The 27,903-nt window shown below is 47.2% G+C and overlaps 1 protein-coding gene and 1 pseudogene across 1 annotated transcript; both read right to left on the bottom strand.

Moving 5' to 3' along the window:
* Positions 1–937: 937 nt before the first annotated feature.
* LOC136500098 (uncharacterized) lies at positions 938–12,420 on the bottom strand (annotated as a pseudogene).
* Positions 12,421–15,049: 2,629 nt separating this feature from the next.
* On the bottom strand, positions 15,050–15,616 carry LOC136500100 (vegetative cell wall protein gp1-like). Its single transcript, XM_066495509.1, has one exon. The coding sequence runs from the start codon at positions 15,614–15,616 to the stop codon at positions 15,050–15,052; it is 567 nt and encodes a 188-aa protein (XP_066351606.1).
* Between the last annotated feature and the right edge of the window lie 12,287 nt (positions 15,617–27,903).

The raw sequence follows: 27,903 nt of genomic DNA on the forward strand, positions 1-27,903 counted from the left end.
AAGGAATCAGAACGAATGTTTCCTACTTAATTACCTGCATGTACTGCGCCTCTGTGAGGTCGGTCTCCCTCTGGAGTATCATCTCCCTGACTTGTGGCTTCTTCACCACCTGGCCAAGCACGTCGGCGTAGTAGCTGATGACGCACTGGAGATGCGCCTCATGGTACAAGTCCTTGAGACGATCTTTGTAGACCGCCTCCTGCACTCGCGTCGCATGCTGCTCTCTCCCCTCCTCGCACGTGAAGAAGTCCTGCACACAGACATCATGTATCATTTCATTGTTTCAAGAACGTCCAACGAATGCGTAGTATTGAGAAATGCGGTGCGATGAAAATACTCACCCAGAACTCCCTCTTGATCTTTGCCGCAAGGATATCACCGTTGGAGTCCGTGACACTGGAGAAGTGCTCCCACTTCATGGGCGCCTATACCTCACCCTTGTGGGTGATGAAGCCAGGGTAGTACTCCCTAATCAGCAGGCCCTGGATGCCATTGATATGGCGTGAACCGCTCCCTCCGCTCACAAACGTCCAACTACTGCACGAGTCATTAACAACAATTGTTAGTCTGCAGTTCGATTTTCAACATGTCATATGAACAAGTAGTGAAATCAACAATGGTTACTTACGTCTGACCCACGGGTCGAATCACCGGGCGGCGGGAAGGGAGCGGCCGTGGCTCAGGGAGCGATGAGGGCCCGCGCAGGTAGGGCTTGCTCGAACCTGAGGAAGCCGTCTCGCCTGGTGTCGGTTCGCCCCCGTCGTCGTCATCGTCGTCGTCGCCGCCGCCGTCACCGGTCGTCGTCGTCGTCCCCCCTTGCGGGGCCTCCTTGAACTGCAGCCTCCTCATCGACGTGCGACGTCCGCTGCCCCCCCTACTGGTCGATGGCTCCACCAACTGCTCCTCCTCCTCATCGTCGGCGGCGGTTGCCTGCTCCTCATGGCGGATCTGGTACTGCGAGCGGACCTATCGATGCGGCCGCTGCCGCCTTCCGCCCGACATTTTGTCGAGTGCCTGCAATGACAAAGATTAAAACAGTTAGCATAAATAACTAACAAGTACTTGTAAAGAAACATAATTGCAAGGTAATAATAATAACAATATAGTATTACATGAATTAGAAATTATCTCCACGAACGGCAATATGGCTGGCGTGTAGTCGTCATCACTATTGTCGTCATCACTATTGTCGTCATTACTATCAATATTGTCGAGCTCTCTTAAGTGTCGGGCATCATCTCCATCGTCCTCATCATCTCCATCGTCATCATCATCTACATCGTCCTCAACTCCATCGCGCTCCATCTGCCATCGCTCAAGGATTCGTAAGTCCTCAGCATCCTACACCTCATCACCCTCGTCCTCATCGATGTCGTTGTCTACTTCCATGCCCATGAGCGAAAGAATGTCTATCTCCAAACTCCCTTCTAGCCCCTCAGGTTGATAGAACTCATCTTTGTTTGGGTCAAAGTTGTAATCATCATCGTTTGGGACAGCCGCTTTACCGCGCGGCGAGACCAAGTGCACAAGGCTCCAACCCGCAAGCTTCTCGTCTTTTTGGCACGCCCATGGGAGATAATACACTTGCGTGGCATGTCGGTTAGCCACAATATAGACATCATCTCCTTTATAGTTGGAATCCTGTCGAATTTCGACTTGCCCAATCTTAAGGTCTTTTTTCGTGACATCAGGATCGAACCAATGGCATTTGAATACCACTGGCTTAAAAGCTTTGGCACCCTTAAATTTGAGCTCGTATATCTCTTCGACTATGCCGTAATAGTCCTTCTCATCCGTGCCGGGCGTACGAACTCCGCTGCACGTGGTTTTTAGGTTGGCCTGACTCTCCTCGTAGGCTCTCGTGCGAAAGCGATAGCCATTCACATCATAAACGGTGAATGACTTGACCCTACGGGAGAAGCCACCGGCCACCTATTTCAATTCATCACCCATTTCCGCATCCGTGCGGGCCTACAAGGTCAGGACAGGTAGATCGTTACATTACTCGCTCCTAGGAGCAAAGTGGAATCTTCTAGGAGCAAACGAGGTTAGTTGGATGGTACCTTTGTAGAGAACCAGGAAATAAAATCAGGCACACCATGTCTGAGAAGATGGTCTTCTTCTTGCTCGGTAGGAGCCCTATTGCCTCTCCAGTGTTCATTAATATATTCCCTGAAAAAACAAGAGACAAGGGGGTCGGATCGATAGGTGGAGGATAGTCACGGCGTATGTAACAAGCTCATTGAGAACTTACTTTTGATAAGGAATCACTTCATCAAGGTTCAACAACAAGTAGATCATGATAGTGCGCCACTCATCATGGGTCAATTTCTTGTTGGTACCTGCGCTTCCTCTTCCGAGATCCCCTTGGAAAAGGCTGAGGTTCGATGAGTTCTCATCGGCATTGTAACGAGGTGTTGGATTGTGCACGCTGGGAAGTTTCTCAGTATAGTACGCCTGTGTGAATGTCGACACCTCCTCCAGAATGAATGCCTCTGCCACGGAAGCCTCAATTTTAGCTTTATTTCTACACTTTTTCCGAAGAAGCTTTAGACACCTCTCGATTGCATAGCACCAACGGGCCTGCACGGGCCCCCCCAACCGTGCCTCGTGCGGTAGGTGCAAAATCAGATGCTGCATCGATAGGAAGAAGTCGGGTGGAAATATCATCTCCAACTTGTAGAGCAACAGAGGTGCAGCCTTCTCTAGGTCAACACAAACGTCCCGAGATAACTCCTTGGCACAAAGCTGGCGGATGAAAAAGCTCAACTCTGCCAAGACGCGCCACACTGGCTCGGGGAGGTATCCCCAGGTCATCGCAGGAAGGATCCACTCAATCCATATGTGGAAGTCATGACTCTTCATCCCTAAGACTTTCATAGTCTACAAGTTCACTCCCCTACTCAGATTCGCCGCATATCCATCCGGGAACTGTAATGTCTTCATCCACTGCAGTACTTCCTTCATATCGGCCCTTTTTAGGATGTAATCGGCTGGGCCCCTTTTCCATCTCTTGCCTGGCGTAGGGGTCTTCATCACTAGCTTTGGTCTATCGCAAATCTTTTCCACGTCTAGTCTAGCCTTAACGTTGTCCTTTGACTTTTTACCAATGTCCATGAGTGTTGCCCAGAGTGCCTCGGCGACATTCTTTTCTGTGTGCATTACATCAATGTTGTGCGGAAGAAGAAGGTGCTTGAAGTATGGGAGCCTAGTCAAGCTCGATATATGAGTCCACATGTGGTCGTTACCATATCCAATAAAACCACCGTTGACTTCATCAATTTGGAGAGCCTCTATCTCGGCAAGGACCTCGGTAGGGCTCTTAACCTAAGGAATGGGGTCGGTGACTTGAACACCTTTCGTGAAGTGCTTTTCATCTCGTCTCAATTCATGGTTCTCAGGCAGGAATTGACGATGTTTGTCGAAAGAAGAATACTTGCCACCCTTGTGCAGCCAGGTGAACATCACATCTGCCTTGCATGTTGGGCAAGGGAACTTCCCGTGAACACACCACGCGCTAAATAAGCCATACGCCAGGAAGTCATGCATTGAATACTGGTACCACACATGCATTGTGAAGTTCCTCTTTGTAGCTTAGTCGTACGTCAGTACCCCCTCTTCCCAAGCATGTTGCAATTCATCCCACACTGGCTGCATGAACACACCCATATTGTTGCCCGGGTGTCTAGGTATTATCAGCGTCAAGAACACGTTCCTAGGTTCAAACATGACGCCGGGGGGAAGATTGAGGGGGATCACAAACACGGGCCAACAAGTGTACGGGGCCGCCATCATTCCAAACAGGTTGAACCCATCAATTGCCAGCGCTACGTGTACATTTCGAGCCTCCATAGCCTTGCCAGGATTCATGTCATCGAAGTGCTTCCATGCATCACCATCCGCTGGGTGTACCATCTTGTCAGGACTGTATCTTTTGCCATTCTTGTGCCACGTCATTTGTTTCGCGGACCCCTCTATCATGTACAGTCGTTGGATCCTCTGTAGGAAAGGAAGGTGCTGTAAGACCATCTCAGGGATCTTAGACTGTTTCTTCTTGCCATCACTGCCTTCTACCTCCACAAACCTAGAGGCTTTGCACTTTGGACAGTGTGTTGCTTTCTCGTGGTCTCCCCTGAATAGGATGCACCCCTTCGGACAAGCTTGGATCCCCTCATACGGCATCTTAAGTGCACGAAGGAGTCTCTATGACTCGTACGTGTTCTTCGACAGGGTGTGAGGATCCGGAAGCAGTTTGCCAAGAACTATCAACACGAGATCGAAGCCGTCTCGACTAATGCCCAATTGCGACTTCAACGCTATTAGGCGTGAAATGGCATCTAGTTGCGAAACTATTGTCTTCTCGTGAAGGGGCTTCTATGCCGCCTCCATCATGGTGTAGAACGCCTTTGCGGTTTCCTCTGGATCATCCTCCACCTCCATTCCTTCAACGAACCGTGCTTCATGAAAGTCTGCCATCATGTCTGCCATCCCGACATCTGCATCATACTCCTCGAGGAGGGGTCTCACCACCTCCTCCCTAATACGATGGTGTTCACCATGGTGGATCCAGCGGGTATAGTTTGGAACGAATCCGTTATTGTGAATATCTACTCCCACGGCACGCTTTCGTTTCTTTTTCTTGTTCTTACACTTGCTACAGGGACACGGCATCCGACTCGACCCTTTAGTAGCTGGGCCAAATGCATGCTCCAGGAAAGCATCGGTCCCCCTAACCCATTCAGAGCTCTTACTTGCGAAACCCGTGTACATCCACTCACGGTCAGCCATCCTCTGTCATGCGCCAATGTAAGCGAGTAATAAAACCAGTATTTGCATCTACACGGCGTTCCTACCATCTAATAGGTGAAGGATAGGTCCTAATCCCACCCGTGGATGCGTACATGGGTTAGCTTCCATGTTCTGCCCCCGTCCGAGTCGGAATTTCGGCAGCACCTCCCCGCTGTTCTCCCGATACACGTCCCCGTAGGAAGAGTGTGTATCCGGAGAACATGAGGAGGTGCTGCCGAAACTCCGACTCAGACAGGAGCAGAACATGGAAGCTAACTCATCTACGCATCCGCGGGCTGTCCAAAAAACGTGGACAATCTGAAACAGATACGGTCGCAGATATGCAAAGACCTACATACCTCCGACCGTATCTCTTTCGGACGGGTGACGCCTAACTGGGTGACGAGATTTACGACCAAGGTACGGGTACAGGGGTTATACCTAGGGTGGCGGTGCTGTGGTGAGGCGACGCTATGCAGGCAGACCGGCACGGCGCGGGGCTACTCCAGATCCGCTCTTCTCTGCAAAACAAGAAAATATTCTAGATTCAGAAGGCGGATTTGGCTCATTAGAGATGCAGGTAGATAATTTCTGAGTTTATATTTATGATTTTTGACTTATAGTTTATATATCTTTAAGTCTCACTTCTAAAATCTTGCCAGCTTTCCCCAGAGCAAGCAGCTCTTCGCTTAAATAACACAACAAGAGCAAAAGGTGTTTCAAGCTTGTTAACTCCAGGACATGAGAGCTATCCTGATAAATTTTCTATTGATTTTTGAATTATTGTTAGTAATGATATATGATGTGCTAGGATGCTTTTCTCCTTTATCACACTAAGACTTTAGGATCAACTAATATAAGTTGCTAGCAGCTAAAAAAAGCTCTAGCTGATCCAAACAACCAAGCTTATAACAAGCTATTAGCTAGCTCCCTCTATCTATTGCAGCTTATAAAAAGTTTATTAGACCCAAACAAAGCCTACGCAATTCCTTAATTCCCATGATGCTCATTAACAATCATCAAGTGGTAATATAGTTCAATCAGAAATATTTCTCTCTTAACTTGCTAAATAATCATATAGGATATATCTAATATACTAAGTCATGTACTAAATTATCATATAGGACATATCTAATACAATAAGTCATGTGCTAAATTATCATATAGGATATATCCAATATAATAAGTCATGTCTTATTTTAGATATTTCATTTCTTTCAATAACACATACAAAGTTTGCACTACAACTACAAGGCTGGTGCCGCTCATTCGTATAATTTTATAAAATTCTTTAACGTTTTATAGGTTCAATAGTCGACACAAATCAGTCTTTGGCCTAAATTAGTCGATACAAAGTTTTTAATGGTTGGACTAATTTGTTAGCCAAGTATACTACTGTTGTTAGCTAGTTAGTTGTCCAATTTCAACTAATTTGGATTAGTTTTTAGCCCTAACCAGTAACTAGCTAGCTCTACCTTATTAGTTGTCAGGAACCTGGGGATCGGAGTGGTAAGCAAGAAGATTGTGGTTGACGAGCAGCACAGCGCAAGGAAGGCGGACAGTAATGTTGGCGCCGCATGGCCGGTTGGCGACCCATCCACAGCGCATATTGCACCAGTGCCTCGCTTGCGCGGTTAGGATCATCCATCAAGTCTCAAAAAAGTCTAAGCTTGGCGACGCTCTCTACTGGAATGTACCTAGCGTGTGATTAGCACGCGAGGAGAGCCATATAGCGGCCGGATATTATATGAATAATAATATGCGATCCATTACCTGGGCAGCTGGGGCTGGCCAAGCTGGAAACAGAGGCTAGTAGCTAGCCTAGCCCCGTACGTCTCAGGTGAATGTAGGGATGTCGCCGTTGCTAGAGCTAGGCCGTCCGCCCTTTCACGGGAGCAGGTGTGCTGATGGGCGGTCAATCAGAATGAATGCCGGCCGGCCAGCGCGCGGCTTGCTTGATCCCTTTTTCCCAATCAGCAGAGCTAGCTAGGCGCTTTTCGTTGGTTCGTTTCAGAGACATCCATCCATCCATCCTCATCAATCAGAGGCCCCTGCTGGGACTGGGACCTCACCTCCAGCTGCTAGGTGCTAGCTGCTACTCCTAATAGCATCCATCCTCCGATCCGTTGAGACGCTATCACAGGTTGGCACCAAACGTACGAGATCAGTCCTCTCTCTTCCCGATCCATCCATCTCGCCCTTATTAGCTTGCTCATCGTCAGCGGTGGCACCAAGCGAGCTTGCGTACGTTTTTGCCGCTGAATAGCATGCTTAGCTCTCGCGTCTTCCTTTCGTCTGTGCTATCGCCGCGCAAGAAACACCTGTACGACGTCGACGTCACCAAATGCCTAGCCGATCGGCATGCAGATGCAGCAGGACAGGAGGACCAGTGAGAGAAGGATCGACGAAGAATCACATGTGGATTATTATTGATCTCGATGGATCGCGGCAGCAGCAGGCAGATGGTTGCGTCCATTGGGAGTTTATGCAAGCATGTACTTGATCAGTGCCCGTCCTATACCTAGTTCATGGACCACCACACCACAACAATGGACGCGTCAAGAGCTGACCACAAGCAATATCTGCTGGGCAAGAAATTAGGTGCTCGCCATGAAACTGCTAATATCAGGCAAGAGCTGTGTATGCAGTTGTGGCTGTTCACCAAATGGTGCTAGTCAACTATTTGATGAATATATTCATCAATAAATTTGTTCCTCTGCAGGTACATAAATTTCTGTTATGCAAATAAAAAGTAGTGCATGTAGATCTAAATAATCAAGATTATTTTTCTTTTTCTATCACAACTATGCAGTTGATTACTAATATGTCATGTACAATCATGAAAGATTATTGAATGTCATGTCAAGGATCAAGTATCAGCACTGCCCACCTTGTCGAGGAGGAAGGTGGCGCACGCGACCGCTCTCCCGGGACGCCGGCAGCCAGGGGCGGAGCTCGTGGTACACGAGCTCGCGGTACACGGCGACGGCGGGGAAGCTCGGGGCGGCGGGGACCTCGGGGACGGCGGCCGGCTGCTTGGGGGCGGAGCTCGGGGACGGCGGCCGGCTGCTTGGGGGCGGAGCTCGGGGACGGCGGCCGGCTGCTCGGGGGCAGAGCTCGGGGGGGGGGGGGGGGGGAGCTCGGGGACGGCGGCCGGCTGCTCGGGGACGGAGCTCGGGGCGCGGGGTCGGCGAGGCGGGGCTGGAGGTGGGAGGACGGGGCGGCGGAGGGCGGGCTGCGCGACGGCGGCGGCGGCTGGCCGCGCGGACGGCGGCCGCGCGCGCGTGCGAGCGTAGCGGGCGCGGAGGAGCTCGGGCGGCCGGAGCGGCGGCGGCGCGGAGGAGCTCGGGCGGCGGCGGCGGCGCAAGGAGCTTGGGGAGAGGTGGGCGCGGGCGGGTGTGAGGAGATAGGGTTTCGGTTTGGGCCGGTGGGCCTTTTTTCATTAAGGGCCTTTGCCAAGTGCTCCTGACCCGGCACTCGGCAAAGGTGTATTTTTATGTTTTTTAATAAAATCCTTTGCCGAGTGCCACGTGGGCCGGCACTCGGCAAAGTCCTCTTTGCCGAGTGCCAACCCTAGCACTCGGCAAAGTGTAATTTTTTTTTTGATTTTTCTTCCCAATTTTTTTGTGGGACCTTAATACAGTAACTACATCTCAACTTCAAATTTTGGGACAATTTTGACTTTTTGTGCTATATTTCTTCAATTATTTTTGTTTCGTTGAATTTTTCCGACAACTCCAAATTTGAACTGCAGGTACATGAAATAATGGAATTTGGTCATTCCAAAAATGGTAGTAATGATGTTCGGCGTATGTTGAGGCCGTATCCAGGACCTCGCATGAAGTTACGACCATGTTAGTGTCGTAACATGACGAGTTACCTGCGGGAAAAGTGTTTTTAAATTATATAAAATCCAAACGAAGCCCAAAAATGATGAAACTTGTCGAGGTGTGTTGTCATCGCATGTGGAGATGTCTGGGTTTTAGGCATCCGACGTCACAACTTGCTCGACACTTTCTCAAATTTTTACCATAGCCTCCACATGCGATGACAACACACCTCGACAAGTTTCGTCATTTTCGGGCTTCGTTTGGATTTTATATAATTTAAAAACACTTTCCCGCAGGTAACTCGTCATGTTACGACACTAACATGGTCGTAACTTCATGCGAGGTCCTGGATACGGCCTCAACAAACGCCAAACATCATTACTACCATTTTTGGAATGACCAAATTCCATTATTTCATGTACCTGCAGTTCAAATTTGGAGTTGTCGGAAAAATTCAACGAAACAAAAATAATTGAAGAAATATAGCACAAAAAGTCAAAATTGTCCCAAAATTTGAAGTTGAGATGTAGTTACTGTATTAAGGCCCCACAAAAAAATTGGGAAGAAAAATCAAAAAAAAATTACACTTTGCCGAGTGCTAGGGTTGGCACTCGGCAAAGAGGACTTTGCCGAGTGCCGGCCCACATGGCACTCGGCAAAGAGGCATTTGCCGAGTGCCGGCCCACGTGGCACTCGACAAAGGCTGTCGGCCTAGCCGACCCTAATCCTGCCGCGTGGCAGGCCTTTGCCGAGTGCTTGGCACTCGGCAAAGGTGGCTCCTTTGCCGAGTGCCTAACGGCAGGGCACTCGGCAAAGGGGACGACCACAGATGCCGTTTGTCCAGGCCCCCCTTTGTCGAGCGCCCCTCTTTGCCGAGTGCCAGGCACTCGGCAAAGATCCCCTTTGCCGAGTGCTTATCTTTGCCGAGAGGCAGACACTCGGCAAAGAGATATTTGCCGAGTGCGTGGTCTGGCGCTCGGCAAAGAGCCTCTTTGCCGAGTGCCCCTGGTTTGCCACTCGGCAAATCTTGCGGCACTCGGCAAAGTAACTGTTTCCCGTAGTGTCTCTACCAGCGCTCAAATAATAATTTCTTACAAAAATTAGTGACCAAAGTTTCACCTCACAGACTGGATATACCAATGTCTAACTGCTTATATTTGTGACAAAGATAGTACCATGCAAGGAGTTCGTAGTAAAAGCTAAGGAATTCTTTCAAAACATTTTGACTAAAAACAGAAATAAGTAAGAGTTGAGGAATTCTTTCAAAACTCTGACTAAAATTGTTTTGAGAATAGTAGTGGTAGACCAGACAACCTAAAACTTCTCTTGTTGTGATAGGATTACTAGTAACAGGGAGTAGCCAAAACTCATGGGCCTTTGTAAGCCTTATAAGCATGAGACCATGCCGGTTGCTGGCTCTCGCGTTAGAACACAATAGGGCTAACCTTTTACTGCACCAATTAAGAGTGGGCCACGCCCAGTGCCGGTCCTGAGGATTTCGGGGCCTAGAACCAAAGTAAAACTCAAGATCCCTTTATAAACATGATAAAAATAATACTCCATGTGTATATATAAAATTTTACCACATTTTACATGTATCCAAAAGCAATATTCATATTAAATAATTAGACATATTAAATTACCTTAACATTTTCTTCTAACTTTCCTTGATGCAAAGTCATTGATGATGGTATCAATATCAATCTAATCCAATATTTTTTTCTCAATGCATAATGTTGCCAACCCATTTAGCCTCTCTTGAGACATTATAGATCTCAAATGGTTCTTTAACAATTTCAATTTGTAGAAGGTTCTTTGAGCTGATGCCACACTCACGTGCATAGTAAATAATATGCAATAAGTAATGGAAGTATTAGGATAGCAATCCTTCCTGATAAACACTACCACAAAAAGCATTTCTAGGGGCGGCTGGTAACCCTTGTAGGGGCGGTTTGCCCAGCCGCCCCTACGCAAGGGTCTCTTCAAATCATGCATTTGTAGGGCCAGTTCTCAGGCCGCCTCTACAAATCGATTTGTTGGGGCGGCTCGTATTACCAGCCGCCCCTACAAATCGATTTGTAGTGGCGGCTGTAGTACCAGCCGCCCCTATAAACAGGTATTTGTAGGGGCGGTTCAATCTAGAACCGCCCCTATAGTACGTTTTCCCGCAAAAAAAAAAATCAAATTTACAATTCAAAATCGCGTTGCCGAACGTCCCACAACCAACGTTCCGAACCACGTTCGCGTCGCCAAACGCCCCGTGACCAGCGTTCCGATCCACGTTCGCGTTGCCGAACGCCCCGCGACCGTGACTACAAGCACAAGAGTATTCTATAAACTACAATTACAAGTCCAATTCACAAGAATATATACAATCCATCATTAAATGTATAAATTCCATACACATTGTTATCGACATCCTAGAGCTAGCCTTTCAGTCTCACAAAGGTGTTGGTACTGAGGATTTATACCTAACTCAGACTCTCGGTCATGGTAGGCGCCTCTGACGTGTACAATCTGGTCCAATATGAAGTTGCAAAGGTCGCCGACGAGCTCTAAGAGTTGGTCATCCTTGTATGGGTCTCTTTTCATTCCTTTCTCTTCTCTCCACTACAAGAGAACAAGTTTTGGTTTAGTATTTCATACCATTTACGAAGTTTTTATACTACGGGTGAAGAGGTTCAAACTTACCCTTAAGGAGTGTCTCCTGTAGGCACCGGTGTTATTCATTATAGAACATATATAGTATCCACAATGTACACTCCTAGGCTTCTGCTTGGGGCACTATGTGTTTTGCATATGAAAATGTAAGTAATGCTTTTGACAGCTATGTAATGGAGTACTAAAGAAGTAAGTTACACTTACCGCACATAGTGTTTTTATAGCCAGCTTTTCTTTCCTTGCTGGATCATGCCTTCCATGATGATTAGTGACATAGAACCTAAATGCCATGTTCAAATTATTTTAGCAAATACAACTTGTTAGTATCCAAAAGTGAACGTTACAAGTATGTATACAAACATATAAGCTAATGAGGATTGTCGATATGTATACGTCTTGAGAATCGATATGAAGTCTTTGTATGTCACCGTGTCCTTATCTAATGAATCAAAGACCCATGCCATGCTCCTCCCGACATCGACGGCTATACAAATCTAGTGGTTGCTGCATGGATTTAATCATAGAACTAGATAAGCTCTTTTGCATCGAATAAAATATATCGAACAAAGCTTCAAGTATAGAGTTGAGCTTACTCGAAGTTGTATGGTAGCCATATAGTAGAGTGTTGGAGATTTTTTAAAGCCAGGGCAATGTATGCCGCAACCTTAAGGGACTCTTCCCTTAGTTTCGCCATATGGATGGCTCTTTCTCCCGAAGAGACTTTGCAGCAGCTAGCTCTTTGGCATCAAGTGTCCACCATTTAGGGTAATTGAAATTTGTTTGGGCTATAGCTTGAGGGTCCACATACCTGACTTTCACACTTGGCATTTGTTTGACAATGTGCACTTGCATTCTACCCATATGCATTTAACCCATAGGAGACAAGGAACAGGATAAACAATCACTAGGTTGTCCTTACGGGTATCAAAATTAGACACATGCAAATGAGTAATTGATTAAAGTGAAATAGGACATCAAGGAAGGCCCATGCTATACTTGCCTTGGTTCACAAACTTGTGCTGGTTCTGCTGGTCGTCGAAGAGTTCTTGGTCTCCAACGTTTTCCTCACCGTCTAAACGCGACCAACACAGCAACATACAACATTCCAAAAGCATTCATGCAAAGCAAACAATCCTATCATTAGAACAGTACACCAACAGTATTGAAATCAAGATAAAATGTTTGTAAACATAATCTACGTATTGCTACGATCACGTCAACGCGAAGTTCACCAAAAACGGAGCTAAAATGCGAAAGTTATAATTTAAACGGGATTTCCTATAGCAATATATTTAATTAAATCTAACCATGAATTTAAAAAGTTCCAAACTTGACTAACAGTGGTTCTAACATGTAGGTTATGGAATTACGAAGCTAACGCGATTTGAATGGATCAATTCGGAGCTATAACGACAATTCTATAAGCGAAACAGTTCAAATGGCATTTCTGTAAATACTGAAAACGTATTTTTGACTTAAACCGTGAAGTTTACGCTTTCCAAAAGAGATTGCGCATTCGGAGAACTATGCCTTGGACTACGGGTTAGGGCTTAGAAAAGTCTAGGGTCTCTTTTGCAAAACAGCCACGCGAAGGGGTATCGGCTGATCTCGGCTCAAGCTTGTTAACTCCAGGACATGAGAGCTATCCTGATAAATTTTCTATTGATTTTTGAATTATTGTTAGTAATGATATATGATGTGCTAGGATGCTTTTCTCCTTTATCACACTAAGACTTTAGGATCAACTAATATAAGTTGCTAGCAGCTAAAAAAAGCTCTAGCTGATCCAAACAACCAAGCTTATAACAAGCTATTAGCTAGCTCCCTCTATCTATTGCAGCTTATAAAAAGTTTATTAGACCCAAACAAAGCCTACGCAATTCCTTAATTCCCATGATGCTCATTAACAATCATCAAGTGGTAATATAGTTCAATCAGAAATATTTCTCTCTTAACTTGCTAAATAATCATATAGGATATATCTAATATACTAAGTCATGTACTAAATTATCATATAGGACATATCTAATACAATAAGTCATGTGCTAAATTATCATATAGGATATATCCAATATAATAAGTCATGTCTTATTTTAGATATTTCATTTCTTTCAATAACACATACAAAGTTTGCACTACAACTACAAGGCTGGTGCCGCTCATTCGTATAATTTTATAAAATTCTTTAACGTTTTATAGGTTCAATAGTCGACACAAATCAGTCTTTGGCCTAAATTAGTCGATACAAAGTTTTTAATGGTTGGACTAATTTGTTAGCCAAGTATACTACTGTTGTTAGCTAGTTAGTTGTCCAATTTCAACTAATTTGGATTAGTTTTTAGCCCTAACCAGTAACTAGCTAGCTCTACCTTATTAGTTGTCAGGAACCTGGGGATCGGAGTGGTAAGCAAGAAGATTGTGGTTGACGAGCAGCACAGCGCAAGGAAGGCGGACAGTAATGTTGGCGCCGCATGGCCGGTTGGCGACCCATCCACAGCGCATATTGCACCAGTGCCTCGCTTGCGCGGTTAGGATCATCCATCAAGTCTCAAAAAAGTCTAAGCTTGGCGACGCTCTCTACTGGAATGTACCTAGCGTGTGATTAGCACGCGAGGAGAGCCATATAGCGGCCGGATATTATATGAATAATAATATGCGATCCATTACCTGGGCAGCTGGGGCTGGCCAAGCTGGAAACAGAGGCTAGTAGCTAGCCTAGCCCCGTACGTCTCAGGTGAATGTAGGGATGTCGCCGTTGCTAGAGCTAGGCCGTCCGCCCTTTCACGGGAGCAGGTGTGCTGATGGGCGGTCAATCAGAATGAATGCCGGCCGGCCAGCGCGCGGCTTGCTTGATCCCTTTTTCCCAATCAGCAGAGCTAGCTAGGCGCTTTTCGTTGGTTCGTTTCAGAGACATCCATCCATCCATCCTCATCAATCAGAGGCCCCTGCTGGGACTGGGACCTCACCTCCAGCTGCTAGGTGCTAGCTGCTACTCCTAATAGCATCCATCCTCCGATCCGTTGAGACGCTATCACAGGTTGGCACCAAACGTACGAGATCAGTCCTCTCTCTTCCCGATCCATCCATCTCGCCCTTATTAGCTTGCTCATCGTCAGCGGTGGCACCAAGCGAGCTTGCGTACGTTTTTGCCGCTGAATAGCATGCTTAGCTCTCGCGTCTTCCTTTCGTCTGTGCTATCGCCGCGCAAGAAACACCTGTACGACGTCGACGTCACCAAATGCCTAGCCGATCGGCATGCAGATGCAGCAGGACAGGAGGACCAGTGAGAGAAGGATCGACGAAGAATCACATGTGGATTATTATTGATCTCGATGGATCGCGGCAGCAGCAGGCAGATGGTTGCGTCCATTGGGAGTTTATGCAAGCATGTACTTGATCAGTGCCCGTCCTATACCTAGTTCATGGACCACCACACCACAACAATGGACGCGTCAAGAGCTGACCACAAGCAATATCTGCTGGGCAAGAAATTAGGTGCTCGCCATGAAACTGCTAATATCAGGCAAGAGCTGTGTATGCAGTTGTGGCTGTTCACCAAATGGTGCTAGTCAACTATTTGATGAATATATTCATCAATAAATTTGTTCCTCTGCAGGTACATAAATTTCTGTTATGCAAATAAAAAGTAGTGCATGTAGATCTAAATAATCAAGATTATTTTTCTTTTTCTATCACAACTATGCAGTTGATTACTAATATGTCATGTACAATCATGAAAGATTATTGAATGTCATGTCAAGGATCAAGTATCAGCACTGCCCACCTTGTCGAGGAGGAAGGTGGCGCACGCGACCGCTCTCCCGGGACGCCGGCAGCCAGGGGCGGAGCTCGTGGTACACGAGCTCGCGGTACACGGCGACGGCGGGGAAGCTCGGGGCGGCGGGGACCTCGGGGACGGCGGCCGGCTGCTTGGGGGCGGAGCTCGGGGACGGCGGCCGGCTGCTTGGGGGCGGAGCTCGGGGACGGCGGCCGGCTGCTCGGGGGCAGAGCTCGGGGGGGGGGGGGGGGGGAGCTCGGGGACGGCGGCCGGCTGCTCGGGGACGGAGCTCGGGGCGCGGGGTCGGCGAGGCGGGGCTGGAGGTGGGAGGACGGGGCGGCGGAGGGCGGGCTGCGCGACGGCGGCGGCGGCTGGCCGCGCGGACGGCGGCCGCGCGCGCGTGCGAGCGTAGCGGGCGCGGAGGAGCTCGGGCGGCCGGAGCGGCGGCGGCGCGGAGGAGCTCGGGCGGCGGCGGCGGCGCAAGGAGCTTGGGGAGAGGTGGGCGCGGGCGGGTGTGAGGAGATAGGGTTTCGGTTTGGGCCGGTGGGCCTTTTTTCATTAAGGGCCTTTGCCAAGTGCTCCTGACCCGGCACTCGGCAAAGGTGTATTTTTATGTTTTTTAATAAAATCCTTTGCCGAGTGCCACGTGGGCCGGCACTCGGCAAAGTCCTCTTTGCCGAGTGCCAACCCTAGCACTCGGCAAAGTGTAATTTTTTTTTTGATTTTTCTTCCCAATTTTTTTGTGGGACCTTAATACAGTAACTACATCTCAACTTCAAATTTTGGGACAATTTTGACTTTTTGTGCTATATTTCTTCAATTATTTTTGTTTCGTTGAATTTTTCCGACAACTCCAAATTTGAACTGCAGGTACATGAAATAATGGAATTTGGTCATTCCAAAAATGGTAGTAATGATGTTCGGCGTATGTTGAGGCCGTATCCAGGACCTCGCATGAAGTTACGACCATGTTAGTGTCGTAACATGACGAGTTACCTGCGGGAAAAGTGTTTTTAAATTATATAAAATCCAAACGAAGCCCAAAAATGATGAAACTTGTCGAGGTGTGTTGTCATCGCATGTGGAGATGTCTGGGTTTTAGGCATCCGACGTCACAACTTGCTCGACACTTTCTCAAATTTTTACCATAGCCTCCACATGCGATGACAACACACCTCGACAAGTTTCGTCATTTTCGGGCTTCGTTTGGATTTTATATAATTTAAAAACACTTTCCCGCAGGTAACTCGTCATGTTACGACACTAACATGGTCGTAACTTCATGCGAGGTCCTGGATACGGCCTCAACAAACGCCAAACATCATTACTACCATTTTTGGAATGACCAAATTCCATTATTTCATGTACCTGCAGTTCAAATTTGGAGTTGTCGGAAAAATTCAACGAAACAAAAATAATTGAAGAAATATAGCACAAAAAGTCAAAATTGTCCCAAAATTTGAAGTTGAGATGTAGTTACTGTATTAAGGCCCCACAAAAAAATTGGGAAGAAAAATCAAAAAAAAATTACACTTTGCCGAGTGCTAGGGTTGGCACTCGGCAAAGAGGACTTTGCCGAGTGCCGGCCCACATGGCACTCGGCAAAGAGGCATTTGCCGAGTGCCGGCCCACGTGGCACTCGACAAAGGCTGTCGGCCTAGCCGACCCTAATCCTGCCGCGTGGCAGGCCTTTGCCGAGTGCTTGGCACTCGGCAAAGGTGGCTCCTTTGCCGAGTGCCTAACGGCAGGGCACTCGGCAAAGGGGACGACCACAGATGCCGTTTGTCCAGGCCCCCCTTTGTCGAGCGCCCCTCTTTGCCGAGTGCCAGGCACTCGGCAAAGATCCCCTTTGCCGAGTGCTTATCTTTGCCGAGAGGCAGACACTCGGCAAAGAGATATTTGCCGAGTGCGTGGTCTGGCGCTCGGCAAAGAGCCTCTTTGCCGAGTGCCCCTGGTTTGCCACTCGGCAAATCTTGCGGCACTCGGCAAAGTAACTGTTTCCCGTAGTGTCTCTACCAGCGCTCAAATAATAATTTCTTACAAAAATTAGTGACCAAAGTTTCACCTCACAGACTGGATATACCAATGTCTAACTGCTTATATTTGTGACAAAGATAGTACCATGCAAGGAGTTCGTAGTAAAAGCTAAGGAATTCTTTCAAAACATTTTGACTAAAAACAGAAATAAGTAAGAGTTGAGGAATTCTTTCAAAACTCTGACTAAAATTGTTTTGAGAATAGTAGTGGTAGACCAGACAACCTAAAACTTCTCTTGTTGTGATAGGATTACTAGTAACAGGGAGTAGCCAAAACTCATGGGCCTTTGTAAGCCTTATAAGCATGAGACCATGCCGGTTGCTGGCTCTCGCGTTAGAACACAATAGGGCTAACCTTTTACTGCACCAATTAAGAGTGGGCCACGCCCAGTGCCGGTCCTGAGGATTTCGGGGCCTAGAACCAAAGTAAAACTCAAGATCCCTTTATAAACATGATAAAAATAATACTCCATGTGTATATATAAAATTTTACCACATTTTACATGTATCCAAAAGCAATATTCATATTAAATAATTAGACATATTAAATTACCTTAACATTTTCTTCTAACTTTCCTTGATGCAAAGTCATTGATGATGGTATCAATATCAATCTAATCCAATATTTTTTTCTCAATGCATAATGTTGCCAACCCATTTAGCCTCTCTTGAGACATTATAGATCTCAAATGGTTCTTTAACAATTTCAATTTGTAGAAGGTTCTTTGAGCTGATGCCACACTCACGTGCATAGTAAATAATATGCAATAAGTAATGGAAGTATTAGGATAGCAATCCTTCCTGATAAACACTACCACAAAAAGCATTTCTAGGGGCGGCTGGTAACCCTTGTAGGGGCGGTTTGCCCAGCCGCCCCTACGCAAGGGTCTCTTCAAATCATGCATTTGTAGGGCCAGTTCTCAGGCCGCCTCTACAAATCGATTTGTTGGGGCGGCTCGTATTACCAGCCGCCCCTACAAATCGATTTGTAGTGGCGGCTGTAGTACCAGCCGCCCCTATAAACAGGTATTTGTAGGGGCGGTTCAATCTAGAACCGCCCCTATAGTACGTTTTCCCGCAAAAAAAAAAATCAAATTTACAATTCAAAATCGCGTTGCCGAACGTCCCACAACCAACGTTCCGAACCACGTTCGCGTCGCCAAACGCCCCGTGACCAGCGTTCCGATCCACGTTCGCGTTGCCGAACGCCCCGCGACCGTGACTACAAGCACAAGAGTATTCTATAAACTACAATTACAAGTCCAATTCACAAGAATATATACAATCCATCATTAAATGTATAAATTCCATACACATTGTTATCGACATCCTAGAGCTAGCCTTTCAGTCTCACAAAGGTGTTGGTACTGAGGATTTATACCTAACTCAGACTCTCGGTCATGGTAGGCGCCTCTGACGTGTACAATCTGGTCCAATATGAAGTTGCAAAGGTCGCCGACGAGCTCTAAGAGTTGGTCATCCTTGTATGGGTCTCTTTTCATTCCTTTCTCTTCTCTCCACTACAAGAGAACAAGTTTTGGTTTAGTATTTCATACCATTTACGAAGTTTTTATACTACGGGTGAAGAGGTTCAAACTTACCCTTAAGGAGTGTCTCCTGTAGGCACCGGTGTTATTCATTATAGAACATATATAGTATCCACAATGTACACTCCTAGGCTTCTGCTTGGGGCACTATGTGTTTTGCATATGAAAATGTAAGTAATGCTTTTGACAGCTATGTAATGGAGTACTAAAGAAGTAAGTTACACTTACCGCACATAGTGTTTTTATAGCCAGCTTTTCTTTCCTTGCTGGATCATGCCTTCCATGATGATTAGTGACATAGAACCTAAATGCCATGTTCAAATTATTTTAGCAAATACAACTTGTTAGTATCCAAAAGTGAACGTTACAAGTATGTATACAAACATATAAGCTAATGAGGATTGTCGATATGTATACGTCTTGAGAATCGATATGAAGTCTTTGTATGTCACCGTGTCCTTATCTAATGAATCAAAGACCCATGCCATGCTCCTCCCGACATCGACGGCTATACAAATCTAGTGGTTGCTGCATGGATTTAATCATAGAACTAGATAAGCTCTTTTGCATCGAATAAAATATATCGAACAAAGCTTCAAGTATAGAGTTGAGCTTACTCGAAGTTGTATGGTAGCCATATAGTAGAGTGTTGGAGATTTTTTAAAGCCAGGGCAATGTATGCCGCAACCTTAAGGGACTCTTCCCTTAGTTTCGCCATATGGATGGCTCTTTCTCCCGAAGAGACTTTGCAGCAGCTAGCTCTTTGGCATCAAGTGTCCACCATTTAGGGTAATTGAAATTTGTTTGGGCTATAGCTTGAGGGTCCACATACCTGACTTTCACACTTGGCATTTGTTTGACAATGTGCACTTGCATTCTACCCATATGCATTTAACCCATAGGAGACAAGGAACAGGATAAACAATCACTAGGTTGTCCTTACGGGTATCAAAATTAGACACATGCAAATGAGTAATTGATTAAAGTGAAATAGGACATCAAGGAAGGCCCATGCTATACTTGCCTTGGTTCACAAACTTGTGCTGGTTCTGCTGGTCGTCGAAGAGTTCTTGGTCTCCAACGTTTTCCTCACCGTCTAAACGCGACCAACACAGCAACATACAACATTCCAAAAGCATTCATGCAAAGCAAACAATCCTATCATTAGAACAGTACACCAACAGTATTGAAATCAAGATAAAATGTTTGTAAACATAATCTACGTATTGCTACGATCACGTCAACGCGAAGTTCACCAAAAACGGAGCTAAAATGCGAAAGTTATAATTTAAACGGGATTTCCTATAGCAATATATTTAATTAAATCTAACCATGAATTTAAAAAGTTCCAAACTTGACTAACAGTGGTTCTAACATGTAGGTTATGGAATTACGAAGCTAACGCGATTTGAATGGATCAATTCGGAGCTATAACGACAATTCTATAAGCGAAACAGTTCAAATGGCATTTCTGTAAATACTGAAAACGTATTTTTGACTTAAACCGTGAAGTTTACGCTTTCCAAAAGAGATTGCGCATTCGGAGAACTATGCCTTGGACTACGGGTTAGGGCTTAGAAAAGTCTAGGGTCTCTTTTGCAAAACAGCCACGCGAAGGGGTATCGGCTGATCTCGGCCGTCAGATCATGGATGGAGGGCTCAGATTAGACCTAGGGAGGGAGAGAGAAGAATTCTGGCTGGCCACAGTGACGCCGGCGGTGAGGCGCCATTGCCGGCGGCGTGGAGGTCTCGGTCGCGCGCGGTTAGGGGCTAGGGTTCACCAAAAGAAAAACCGAGCGCACCGGGGGATGCGGGGGAGGAAGGGGGTCTCGGCCATGCCGATACGGCGCTCGGGAACAGCAGGTAGCGCGGTGGCCGCCATGGCCAGTGACCACGGCTTGCGGAGCTCGCGGCCAGGGTTCAAGAAGCCAAGAAAAGAGAAAGTAGAGGTACCGGGAGATAGAGGGAGGCCAGGGGGTTCTCACCGCGGGGAGGAAGGAGGACGGGGAAGCTCGGCGGCGGCGGTCCGTGCGAAGGAGAAGACGGCGGATCCCGGCGACCTTCGGCTGCGGCGGTTGCGGGCTTCCTCGGTGCTTGGCGAGCGCGAAGACGAGAGCGGGGAGCAGCAGGGTGCACGGGGGAAGGCTCGGCTGCTATTTGTACCGGCCGGGTCGCGAGGGGGGCGCTCCCACGATGTCAGTCGCGGGTGGCGGTTGTGGCCAGGCCGGGCGCGGGCAGTTCTGAGCCGTGCGGGGATGAAGACGGCGCCGACAAGTGGGGCCCGGGCGTCAGCGGCAGGGCACGGGGGAGCGTGGGCGACGGTTGCCTGGCGCGGTGATGGGCTGGCGCGGCTTGCTGGGCCGAGCGGCCGAGGCATGCGGCTGGGCTGGCGGTTGGTGCGGTGCTGGGCCGAGCGGGGCGGGGAGGCGAGCTGGGCTGCGATGCTGGGCCACGGGAAAAAAAAGAAAGGGCCAGCAGGCCGAAATTCAAGAAGGAAGAGGAAAAATGATTCTTTCCTTTTCTATTTCTTCTATTTTCCAAAACCCTTTTTAAATTTAAATTTCAATTCTTTTTGAAATCTTTAACAAATTCCAAGCATTCATAAAATGATATGCAGCAGCATGTATGCATCAAAAAGTTTCTAACCTTATTTTTAAATTTTAATTCCACAAAATTTATTATTTCCCTATCTTTTTAATGCTCACATATTTGCATAAATAAATCATATTTAGCTATTTTAAAAGAATGCAAATTTTAGGATGTTACAACTTGACAGATGGCAGCGGTTATAATGATCGGATAGAAAACGAGCGCCTGATGCGTCGCAGTAGGCAGTATCTGCTCGTCGATGGCAAGTTATGGCGCAAAAACGCAAAGGAGGAAATCTTGATGAAGTGTATAACCTAGGAGGAAGGTGAACATCTCCTAGACCAAATCCACTCTGGCTCCTGCGACAACCACGCGGCCTCAAGAACACTGGTCGGTAAGCCTTTCCGAGCAGGGTTCTATTGGCCGTCAGTAGTAGCCGACGCAGAGAAGCTAGTCCGCCACTGTGAGGGTTGTCAGTTCTTCACCAAGAGAATCCACATACCAGCATATGAGATCCAGACGATACCAGCCTCTTGGCCCTTCGCATGCTGGGGACTAGATATGATCAGGCCCTTCAAACCGGCTCCTGGGAAATTTACATGTGTCTTTGTGCTGATCGACAAATTTTCTAAGTGGATAGAATACATGCCTTTGGTACAGGCATCCTCAGAAAAGGCTGTCACGTTCCTCGACCAGGTCATCCACCGTTTCGGCATACCCAACAGCATCATCACTGATCTGGGTACTCAGTTCACCGGGAACGCTTTTTGGGACTTCTACGATAAAAGGAGCATAGTAGTAAAATACGTCTCGGTGGCGCACCCTAGAGCTAATGGACAAGTCGAGCGGGCAAATGGCATGATCTTGGACGCATTGAAGAAGAGGATGTACAAAGAAAATGACAAAGCTCCCGGAAGATGGCTCAAAGAGTTACCAGCCGTGGTCTGGGGCCTCAGAACTCAGCCCAGTCATAACACTGGCGTCTCACCATACTTTATGGTTTACGGCGCTGAGGCAGTCCTCCCACTAGATATAGCTTTCAGATCAGCATGGGCAGAGAACTTCGATGAAGGCAATGTCAATGAAGTACGGGAGCTAGAGATGAATAGCGCAGAAGAGAAGCGGCTCGATTCTTGTGTACGTACGGCCAAATACCTTGTTGTTTTGCGCAGGTACTACAACAAGAACGTTAAAGAGCGGTTCTTTGTGGTCGGGGACCTAGTCCTGAAGTGGAAGACGAATCAGGCTGGTGTCCATAAACTCGCAACCCCATGGGAAGGGCCCTTCATGATCAAGGAAGTCACACGACCAACGTCTTACAGGTTAGCTCACCTGGACGGTACGGACGTACCAAACTCGTGGCACATCGACAAGCTTAGACGTTTCTATGCTTAACTACTGAGATATGTACTCCTCTGGTACTTTCGATTTACTTCAATAAAGCTATTATGATTTCTCCGACCACTCTAACGTGTCACTTCGAATTTTATGGTTATTCTGACTTAGCCAGTAAAAGCCGACCACCATTCCTTCTACGGTTTTCGGAGCAGGCCCTGTCTCCGGTTCCTCCCAACACATGCATGGGATCCGCTCTCTACGTTACGGGTGATCGGTAGGTCCCCCTTGGTTTGACTTGTCCGCGTCTACGTGTGCACATGTCATGCACCTCACACTCCGACCACATGGCAAACTAGGGCCGCACAAACTTTTCGGGATGACGTGTCGAGCAAAATGGTACAACTAAATAGAACGATAATATGTTCTCACTTAGTTACACCAACATGAGTTTCAAGCTTAAATACGTTTTATACAAAGCAAACAAGCTTATGATAATATACAGTTACGTTATTACAAGCTTGCCTGAAGAGGTCCAAGTTTACAATAACACAACTATGTCCTCCTTCTACAGCTCTAAGCCTATTACATTGGCTGGTCAGGGCGCGCGGCACCTACTGCTCGCTGCTTCCGATATCCTACTCGAGTCTCGGGGACTCTTGTGCTGGTCGAGCTGAAGGGGATGGCTCCGCCGATGCTTGGCTGGTCGAGACCGTAGGCTTCATCAGTTGGCTTGAAACTGATGGCGTTCCCAGCTGACTTGTCGATGGCGTACCCTATACAGGCGCTGTCTCGCCTCCACACAGGTTAATATCGCCAATTATCTTTGACGACAGGTCCAGCTAGGCCATCCAAAGTTCCTCAGCCTTGTCTAGGTCTACCTCCTTCGGGTATCCAGCCTCTAGGCATTTGAGATCGATCAGGGGGTAGTGGGCACGCACCATGCTTAGCACATGTGCACCCATGTACTCACCTGCCTCCTTCACGAACTCTTGGAACCATCCCCATGCCTTCCTGCATCTCTCGACCAGTCCGAGCTAGGGCGTCCTTGGCTCTTCCTCTGTGAGCGCCGGGTCGATAAGGTCAAGGACGGGCAAAATGCCAGTTGCCACTTCCTGGCACTGGTTCTTCCATGTGTCCCGGTCCTCAGTGGTCTCTAGGCATCGTGCCTTCCAGCCATCATGATCTTTCATCACGGCTTCTAGATGTTTCTTGGCATTGACTTTTAAAACTGCAAACCGTACAAGACATCAAAATGTCACGGCATGACAAGATAAGACGGGCAACAGAATGAGAAAGGTGGTCTAGAATACTTACTTTTTAGTTCCTCCCTCATCTTGGTTGTGCGGTCCTAGAGTTGAGACTGGTTGCGCGCTAGTTTCTCGTTGTCCTCCTTCAGGCGACCACATTCGGCGGTCACACGGCTATTCTCCTCTTGGAGGCGGGTTACTTTGACTTCTAAGCCTGCACTATAGCTGTCACTACCAACAGTGTAACAACATGTGTCATGTACTTGCTATGATAAAATGCAAACTTACTTGTTTTTTCCTGCTCTTTGTTACTGAGCTGGCCAACCAGGTTCTGGTTTAGTGCCTCTTGCTCCGTCCTCTCCTGGTCGGCGGCTTCAAGTTGGCGGCGCAAGCGTTCCACCTCGGCCGCCGGTTCTCTATTGTTCACCGTGATTCCCTCAATCTAGTCGAAGCACCTCTTTCGGTACCTTGCGGTCTTCATCAAGTCCTGCATATAAACAAGCTAAGTCAGACAGTTCGACTAAATAGCAGGATCAAGTGGTCAAGCCAAACATACCTAGACTTCTGTCACTAGACGCTTTGCCGCTCGTTCAACTTTTAGGGTCTCTTCGACCTCTGGGATTTCTTCATGCATCACCCACTCATCGTTCCGCCAGCGCGACACATATACATGTTGTCGTTTGTCTTGGGGACGGCCCAAGATCTCTTCTACTTCGTCCTCTTCGGCCTCTTGTTCAAGGGGCGGCGCTGGTCTGGAGTTTGTAGTCTCCGCGACCACTATGGCTTTCCCACGAGTCGTAGCATCGGCAAGCGTGCTCTGTGCCACCACCGGTTGCTGCTCCTCGGCTTGGTCTGGTCCTCTTGGCCGCTCGTCTGCTGAGGTGCCGATGCTGGGTAGCCGTTGCATTGTCGCCATGGTGGTCCGGGGTGTTGGGTAGCCGTTGCATTGTCGCCATGGCGATGGCTACGTTGGCGCTTGGAGTCTTGAAGACCTGTTTGTCCCCCACCCTGTCAAAAGCATCATTGAGGTCACGTGGCTAGACCCTTATGCGTCGTGCCTCCTGGTCTGCTTCGGCTTCGATTTGTCGGCGATTAAACCGGTCAATATTGCGTGCTTCACGTGCAGTCCTTTCTTGTTCTGTTTCGCCAACTGCTGGCGGTTCGTCATTGCTGACAACATGGATCAAATCCCCTCGTCTTGGTGGGAAAGACAGGAATTGTGAGAACCCCAGGGCGTGGTCTGGGATATCCAGATCGTATTTGACGCCTTCATCTTCATGATGCTGAAGCTCGGTGTGGACAGATGCATTAGATGCGATGCCAGACGAGGAGCTGGAGTCGCCCTCTTGGACTGTGTGGACGGATCCTTCTTGATAATCTTCAATCCGGATTATGTTGACGAAGTTGCGTGGCTTCGGCTGAGGTCGGTGCATAAGACACAGATCCAAGCGGCGTTGTAGGTTATACGCGTAGCTGGAGGCAGCGTTTCATAGGCCGTAGGGCTGGACCTGGTGGTTCTCCATCGAGGCTTCATACTCGGAGAGTCGGAGACCCGTCGCGAAGGCTGGCCGGCGACGAGCGGAGCGCCCCTCAGGAGTAGATATGACCACAAGATCTGTGCCAAGTCGTGCAGGACGACTGGTCCGAGCTGGTCGGGTAGATCTATTGTGGGGAGCGGTTACCTGCTCATTAGGTTGACTTTGAATCATACTTACCAGAGCTAGGGTTTCAGCGAGTTTGGTGCCGACTCGATCGATAGAGTCGAGCAGGTCGGTGTTGTCGATCTGCTTCCCTTTGTAGCGGGGAAGCGGATGACGGGTTGTCGGCGTGGCTGAAGATGATGCAGGCATGGTCGGAGCCAGATGTACCGTGGTCAGAGCCAGATCCTTCGTGGTCGGAGCCGTATCCGTCGTGGTCAGAGCCATATCCACCGTGGTTGGAGCCGTAGCCGATGCAGGTGAAGTAGTGGTCGGCGCAGACTGAATCCACGCCTCCTCCGTGGTCATGGCAATGAAGTCGTCGGAGCTGGTGGTCCAGGTGATCTGGCCGACGGTGAACGTGAGGCCGTTCGGCGTAGCCATAGAGCCGGAGATGATGACCATCTTGTTTGCTTGGAGAGCAGTACGCACACCCCCTACCTAGCGCGCCACTGTCGATGAAATATGGTCGGTAGTCTACCTAGGGGTATGCCCAAGGTAGTAGATTGTTGGTAGACAGATGCGCAAGCCACAAACAAGACGGTGACGCAAGACAGACACGAGGTTTAATCCAGGTTCGGCCGCCAAGAAGGCGTAATACGTACGTCCTGCGTCTGATTTGTAAGGTAGGGTGTCAATGAGAGATGTGCGTACTGCTCTCCAAGCTTAGACAAGGAAAATAGGCTATAAGTTTATATCGGCAATTGAGACACAAGAACTAAGAAACTTTATGAAAAAAGAAAGTAGGTTATAAATAATCCAACTACCGTATGAGTGGGCTTATATGTAATGGACATACGAAAAACAGGGGTTACATTATTAGCCTTGCACTTAAAGAAAGGTACCCTTGACATACCGGTTTCATAATTAAAAATGCTCTGTATTATGTACCTTTTTTTAATATATTTTATAGAAATTTCTTGTCAAATTAATATTAGAGGAGTTTTTTTTGTAGTACTACAAGCAACTTATTGACCAACTAAACTTAGCACAGTTTGTACTCCCATCATTTTAAATCGTAAGTCATTTTAGTTTTTCTAGGTACATATCTTTTGTTAGATATCTAGATCTATATTATGTTTAGATATATAGTAAAAAACTAGAAAAGCCAAAATGACTTAGCTTATAGTTTGGAATAGAGAGATTAGTAGATTAAAACCATTGTATTGGCACTCAATCCATTGTTGCTAATGATAACCTCCTTTTGTTGTCTCGGCCGATCCTGATGAAATTATATATAAAAATTTTGTTCATCCATAAGTTCTTTTTAAGGTTGATCAGTGGAGGAGCTTGAGCTAAAATAGCGGAGGGGCCAAGTATTAAATGGCATTGTATTATGAAGGAAATTTATGATTATTTTGTAGTATAACAAGCTCATAAGGTACAAATCCATTAGTGAATTACCTATGGGCTATGACATCGTTTCAATTCCGGATAGATTCACCCTTGATCAAAGAAATCTCTTAGCTTGGTACTTCAACGCTCTTATTAAACCACTAAGGGCTTGTTATTTGGCTACACTTATCTTCATCTCAATCCACGTGTGCTAGAGTGAATTAGAGTTTGAAATTAATTATTTTTTGCTAAATCCGCCTTAATACGGGCTTCTTTGGTTAATTCATAATCTAAGGGGATTAGAGAGGATTGAGGGAGATTTTGACTGTAGGGATAAAATCCTCATCATGACTTGTTTGGATACACTCGGATTCGCATCAATTCAGGTCATGTTTTGTCCATGTATTCACATCAATCCACATGTGTTGAGGTAGATTGGAGTGGAAATTAGTGTAGTTTCCACCTCAACACGTGAGGTAAATATATGGGCATCCAAACAAGCCATGTGGGTTGCCGTGGATTGATGTGTAAATTAGTTAATTTCTCACCGCAATAGATGCTGATTGAGTTAGATATGAGTGCATCAAAACTCCTCAATTCTCTTTAATCCCTGGGGGATTAACCAAACAAACTCAAGTACATGTGGATTGTGGTGCACTCTGGTGCAGCCAAATAAACTGAACAGTCAGAGGATGTTGAATATTTGCTTCTACTAGAAGGCCTGGACGCTAAATGAAGCATGTACAGGTGCCGTCCATCCCAATCAAAATGACCCCGAATCATTAGAGATATGCGTCAATTGCTTGAAAGATGCTCTGATTGCGAAGCTAAGTACTAGTACTGTTGCTGCTTACCACCAACAGCTGGCTGTACTATTTGCTTGAAAGATGCTTGCGAAGCTAGGTACAGGTACTCAAACGATGTATTATTAGTCTGGCTCTTAGTCCATGGATCCGTGCGTGCACAATCGCGCATCCTATATGCAGCATGAAATTAAATAGCCTACTAGTATTTGCTGGGCCAATAAAAAATTAATACCTCATTATGTAAATAAAAA

This window comes from Miscanthus floridulus, chromosome 13 (genome assembly GCF_019320115.1).
Source record: "Miscanthus floridulus cultivar M001 chromosome 13, ASM1932011v1, whole genome shotgun sequence".
Classification (NCBI taxonomy): Eukaryota; Viridiplantae; Streptophyta; class Magnoliopsida; order Poales; family Poaceae; genus Miscanthus; species Miscanthus floridulus.